At 37.9% G+C, this 710-nt stretch overlaps 1 gene segment (V, D, J or C); it reads left to right on the top strand.

The window, feature by feature from the left end:
- Positions 1–103: 103 nt before the first annotated feature.
- Positions 104–453, top strand: LOC107740401 (Ig kappa chain V-IV region B17-like; the record flags this gene model as incomplete). The annotated part of the segment is given in 1 exon segment: positions 104–453. A coding segment is annotated over 1 exon segment (350 nt), but the record flags the coding sequence as incomplete, so codon positions are not given.
- Positions 454–710: the final 257 nt, after the last annotated feature.

The following is a 710-nucleotide window of genomic DNA, read 5'->3' on the forward strand; positions in this document are numbered from 1 at the left end:
TGTATTTTGAAGGTAAGACCAAGTTCTTTAATGCATAGATTATTTCAGCCGAAATATCAACATTATTTAAAAAATTTTTAATGTCTTTTAATTGTTCTTTTAGATTCTTCAGGACAGGTGACTGTAATTCAGACTCCAACAGAGAAACATGTTCAGAACGGACAAACAGTCACTCTGACCTGTAAAATCAGCAGCTCTATTGGATGCCAGTCAGATGGAGACTGTAAGTCTTGTGTTTCCTGTTACCTACAGAAACCTGGAGAAACTCCTAAACTTTTAGTGTACTACATTAAATCCCTCCAGTCAGGAACTCCATCTAGATTCAGTGGAAATGGAGCCGATTATGGAACTGATTTCTCTCTGACCATCAGCGGAGTCCAGACTGAAGATACAGGATATTATTTCGGTCAGAGTTACCACTGGATCAACAATAAACCTGTGTTCACACAATGATAAAGAGTCGAACAAAAACCTCCATCAGTCAGAGTCACAGTGACTGCACTGATACAGCTGAGAGATACTGCAGCTGCTCATAGATACAATCACACACAACACTGATCAGTGAACAAACACTAATAACACAATATTATCACAATCAACAGAAATCTTATTTACATTTAATCATTTAGCAGATGCTTTTATCCAAAGCGACTTACGAATGAGGAGAACAATAGATGCAATCAGACCAACAGGAGAGCAACAGCATACAA

Source organism: Sinocyclocheilus rhinocerous, unplaced genomic scaffold (genome assembly GCF_001515625.1).
Source record: "Sinocyclocheilus rhinocerous isolate Xijiao unplaced genomic scaffold, SAMN03320098_v1.1 scaffold18284, whole genome shotgun sequence".
Classification (NCBI taxonomy): domain Eukaryota; kingdom Metazoa; phylum Chordata; class Actinopteri; order Cypriniformes; family Cyprinidae; genus Sinocyclocheilus; species Sinocyclocheilus rhinocerous.